Source organism: Podarcis tiliguerta, assembly GCF_965153285.1.
Source record: "Podarcis tiliguerta genome assembly, chromosome: 14".
NCBI lineage: Eukaryota > Metazoa > Chordata > Lepidosauria > Squamata > Lacertidae > Podarcis > Podarcis tiliguerta.
In genome coordinates this window covers 44,335,651-44,341,118 of record NC_139547.1, presented here as the reverse complement: position 1 = coordinate 44,341,118, position 5,468 = coordinate 44,335,651, and the positions used below count along the sequence as shown (strand labels likewise).

Here is a 5,468-nt window from a genome sequence, read left to right as displayed (position 1 = left end):
CAATTATTCACTCATGGGCTGTGGTTAACAATCCCTTCAAGCACCAACTTAATGTATACCCCCCATGCCCGCTGTAGGATCAGTTTGTTACCTTGCAGTGATCTAATTAGTTCCATCAGTCACAATGAAAGTAAATATTTTATTATTGGTCACAGAATACACTGTTGAGTCTTGAAGGTAAGAGCCAATCTGCATTCAGTTGAAGCAAACTCACTACGACTCGCAGTATGGCAGCTTGTTTTCTTCTGGTCCATCAAGCTTCAGTGATACTTCCTCCAGCGATCATGCTCTGAATAGCCAAAACAAACAGTTACAGAGTCTTTTGGATATTAGTATATGGAAGTGCATCCTTCATTTAAAAGGTTTATCCCATATTTCCATGTGTGTTCAAAACAGCTAATTACCATGACAAAGCTAAACAATGACATACTGTATACGATCATTAACCAAATACCTGGGGAAAATGGGTTTTACCTAACGCCTGACAGCAACATGGCATCCAATTAAACATTCAGGTTCCCAACAGTAAGCAGCTATATGCATCTGGGAAATTTACAAGTTTCTCATGAACACAACCTCCCCATTTCTCCAGGACAAGTACTCAGAGCTATACTGTGGCCATGTAAGTTCAATTTAGGTATCCCAAGAAACTTTAGTAGTTCTAAAAGGAAGAGAGAGAGTGCAACTGATGCAATCCACCATAGGTCGGGGCATGAAGCACGAGCAGAAAATCAACAGCACACATGCCTTTCCCTAAAAGCATTAGGAATTCTCCTCTCAGAGGACTTACAGTACAATCGCATCTTACGCAGGGAAGGTACATAAATGCAAAAACTGCTATACTTGAACCACCCATTAGTGTCCTTACATTGCCAGAGCCAGAGCACTGAGCGGGCCTTGTCCCCCAAGCAAGGCCATCACATCATGTTGGCTCTGGAAGCCTAAGGGTGGTCATGCAAGTTCTTGTGGGAACTTGGGACGGCCCCACAGTATCTTGCAAGAGCACCCCAGATCCTGCCTGCTGAGCTGGGCTTGCCCAGTAAGCAAGGGAGGGAGGTTAAAAGATCTCTGCTTTGAATGCTTTTATCATGTAAAGTTGAAATCGTGCAAGATAAATGTGCGAAAGATGTGACTGTACTGTATTTACTGCTGCTTTTTAGGTATACACAATGAAAGTTTTACTCACTTATATGGTCGAAGCTCCACATGTAGCTGAGAACCACATAGGCAGTTAGCATCATGGCGACGCCACCAATGCCTGGTTTCTTCACATCAATGTACTTTTTGACAAATCTGTCATAGCCTAGTGAAAAAGGAGCGTAGTCTTAGCCATGAAGATAGCAGAGGAACACCTAGTAGTGATAAGTGACAGCTACACTAAAAAGCTAACAGAATAAGGAAATGAAGTCTTCAGCCCAAGATCACTACTTTTGAATCCTGTTGTTTAGTTCCATTGAACTCAGTGGCCTCAATGAGACCTACCTTTCTAGCTAGTGTACTTAGGCTTATAGCCCAAGTAGGAAATTTATCAAAAATCAGGATTTTACAACAAGGCTATACCATTTAGTTTATCTAAACACTTTAAAATTGCTACATTAAGACATATGCTTAAGAACAGAGGGAAAGGGACTGAGAACTCAGGTTAAAGCTACAGCTCTGTAGAAGAACAAATGTTTTGCAAAAGGCCTTGCTTTCAGTTCCTTCCTGTCCAAGTAACTGGGCTCGGAAATAAAAACCTGCTTGAGATGTTGCAGAACTACTGCCAGCTCTACATGGGGTAACAGCCCTCTGGTTTTTTATTCATAAGCAGCCACTGCCTCTGTATGTTTTTATGCTACTCCTGTTGATTTTGCAGTTTTTAGTATATGCTTTTTTTTGTTTGTTTTAAACTGAAGGCTGGTGTACAAGTCCCTTAAATAAGTAGGAACGAAGGCCAGAAACTGCCTGTTCAGGGTTGTAGTTCTGTGTGCATTTATTTGAGTATGCCAATGAGCACCGTGGAAGTTAGTCAAGAGTAGAAATGCAAAGGATCTGGCTGCAAGACTGAGGAGACTTGTGGCTCAATCCTATGTCTTTTTACTCTTATGCTACCAAATTCAATAAAAATATACTCCCAAGTATGTATTTGGATCACACTGTGAATGCATCAAGTGGGATTAAAAATCTGAAGGTGGATCACAACTAGATTTTCAAACCCCATGAAGCCTTTATTTCGTTGGCAAATTAAGAGTATTTCAATGGAAAGTGTGATCTGTTGTACGCTGAATCCTGCCAGTGTTTCTCAGGTATAACACTATTGGCATAAACCTAATAGGAGACTTTTGAAACCCTGGTTATCTGCACACAAAATGTTGGCGTTGAACAGATTAAATATTCAGCAAGACAATCACATGCATACAATTCCTGCCACAAACATATGCTCCACATCAGATGTTTCCCAGACACTCACCTCCTCGGATACTCGTAACAAACCCAGCTGGGGTGTAATCTCGAGTTGCTAACCAGCTTGGCAACTGCCCCACTTTTACATCCAGCAGCCTCATATCTTTTACTGGAACTAAGAGGAAAAAAAGAATGTGAGGGTGGGTATCTGCTATGACTTACCCACCCCTATGCCAAGGAGGAGGAACAAGTGGTAACATAAGGTTCTCCCTCACACCTCCCCTTGGAGGCGACCACCGACTTCCGACATCTTCAAAAGATGAATAGGCAAATTCATGGAGAAAAAAACTATTGGTGGCTTTTAGCCATCACAGCTATGGCACAGCCTCTTCGGTTGGAGGCTATAAATACTTCTCAATACCAGTTACTGGAAACTGCAGGAAGGGAGAGTTGTTCCTGTGCCCAATAGAGGCATCTGGTTGGCCACTGTGAGAACAGGATGCTGGCATAGGTGGGCCATGATCCGTTAAATCAGATATGTCCAACCGGTCGACCGTGATCTACAGGACCTATTTCTGTTGACATTTATTTTCTCCCCGCCGGTGGGGTGGGGGAAGAAGGTGGGCGGCCGATAGGTGGCTTTATTGCTGTGTGTGATTGTCAACGATTTCTTGTAACCCTCCTTTAAAAAAAAGCTCAACTCCACCCCCACCCCCCAAATCGACATCTCTGGGCAACCCTCCCCCTAAAAAGCTCAGCAACTCTTTCCACCCACCCCACGCATGCTCCCCCTCCCTCCAATGGGTTGTATACTCCCAGTATTAAAAAAACTGCCCTTTTTTTAATACTGGGAGTAGATCGCAGTCTCTTGGGAGTTGAACGTGCCTGCACTAGGTTATTCTTATGGGGTGGGGGGCAGGGGCGTTCGAAGCTTTGTCTGCCGAACGTCTGCCTGACACTGACACACAAATGCAAAGGAGAGCTGTTGGGGGGGCAACAAAGAGAAACGGTGGTCTCAAGGGCGAACCCCGGCAATGAAGAGCAGCGGCCTGGCGCTTGTACCCAGGGCTACATTGAGAAGGGCGTCTCTTTCTCAGAAGGCGCTTCTTTCTCCTTCCACAGAACAGCGGGGCGCTTCTTCTCCGGGAAATGGGAGTAAGTTAATCCCAGCACCGCCCTAGCTCTGACAGGAGCCGGGTCACCTTGGCGTCTCCCTCCCTCAAAACGCGCTTACCGGGTCGGTCCGCCATCTTGAAGCTGCCGCAACGCCTACGGGCTCCTCCCCTCGCAAGGGATGCCGGGAGAAGGTTGCGCGCGCGCAGAGGCTCGTGGGAAAAGGAGGTCGCCCTCTCCTTGGGCGGGCCTGGCGAGATGAAGGGAGGTGAGGGGCTGGGCGGAGCTAGTTTGGGCGGGAAAGAGAAGCCAAGGGATTGGATAAGAGCGGGACGTTCTCCTCGCAGGTGACTTTGGCTACCATCCTTGGTGAGATCCACTGAGGGCGAGATCCACTGAAGGCAGTGGGATTTGCTTCCTGAGTAAACAGGCATAGGGCTTTATATTCCGCTTTTTCCTTTCCTGAAGGGGAGCCGGAACGGCTTTTCAGCTGAAAAATACCCCGGTCAAAGAAAACACACACAAAAGCAAAACAAGCCCAGAAACAATAAGCTCTCGCATAGAAAATACTCTCTTAATAAATGACTTAGACGAAATGTTTGTCCAAGCCACAATGAATTAATGAGATTTGCTTTTGAAACTGACACCACACACAAATCCTTTTTTTTAAAAAAAGGTTTTAACAACTATTTTTCGATACTGGTTGCTTAATTTCTACTGGCTTTTGTTGTGTTTTAACCTTTCAGAAGCCACCCTTATTGCTGCAAATTACAGCAAAGGATGGAGGAATATATTAAAATAATATTGCTGTTCTATAGTTCTTTTAATATAAATTGCTCAAGTTGTGTAGCATAAAACTGCAAACATCGTATCATGATGCATTCTGAAACAATCACTAATCCAAAATATAAAAGCTGTAAAAAGGCACCTCACCTCCAAAAAAAGAGTAAGAGAATACAAAGGCATACCTTTTAAAGAGAAATGATTTTGAAACATAATCTTCTAATGATTAGACAATTCCGTTATTTTATTGCTGATTGATTTGTTCTGTATAAACGCTGGCTTCTGCATTTATTTTTATTGCTTTTATTAGTCTTGGATGTTGGGGTTTGTTTGTTCAACCCTGATGAACAGATTGAAAGGCAGGATGTTAACATTTAAAAATCGATCTTACTAGGAAAGGTTACAATATTCAGGGCTTTTCGGTTTAGAGAAAAGGTGAGTAAGAGGATAATAGAATATGCAAAAATATGCATGGCATAGAGAAAGAGGCTACAGCATGTTTTTCTCCTCTCATAGCACTAGAACTCGTGGGCATCCTGAATGTTGGATTTGAGACTGATAAAGCACTACTTCATACAGCACACAGTTAAACTATGGAACTCACTGCCACAGGAGGCATTGAGGAGGTGGCCACCAACTTGAATGGCTTTCAAAGAGGACTAGACAAATTCAAGGAGGTGATAAGAAAATAAATGCTCCTTCAATTACATAAAGGTATATTGAAATAATAGGGATGTGGGTGGTGCTGTGGGTTAAACCACAGAGCCTAGGACTTGCTGATCAGAAGGTTGGTGGTTTGAATCCCCGCGGCTTAGTCCTGCTGGCCACATGACCTGGAAGCTGTACGCCGGCTCCCTTGGCCAATAAAGCGAGATGAGCACCGCAATCCCAGAGTCGACCATGACTGGACCTAATGGTCAGGCGTCTTTTTACCTTTACCTATATTGAACTAATAAAGGGAACAGCCATGTTTCTTTCCTCTCGACTGTGAGGCCTTGAAATAAAATGCATCTTGATATAAAACGTATCCCCATGAGTCAGACCCCTTGCGACTATAAAGACATGTAACAATTTGTTTTGCAACATTTTTAAATTAAGTGCTTTGTAACAACTGATCGTCTTGAAGCTTGCAAAACAGTTTGCAGTTTACACTTGAAATCTATGCAACCATCTTTTGTTTGTTATTATTT

General features: G+C 43.6%; 1 protein-coding gene across 1 annotated transcript; it reads right to left on the bottom strand.

Moving 5' to 3' along the window:
- Positions 1-119: 119 nt before the first annotated feature.
- On the bottom strand, positions 120-3,771 carry ATP5MF (ATP synthase membrane subunit f). The gene is made up of 4 exons (XM_083413822.1): positions 3,617-3,771; positions 2,450-2,557; positions 1,187-1,303; positions 120-289 (listed from the first exon to the last, which is right to left on the bottom strand). Exons 1-4 carry the CDS (start codon positions 3,630-3,632, stop codon positions 261-263), a joined length of 270 nt encoding a protein of 89 aa, XP_083269948.1. The 5' UTR covers positions 3,633-3,771; the 3' UTR covers positions 120-260.
- Positions 3,772-5,468: the final 1,697 nt, after the last annotated feature.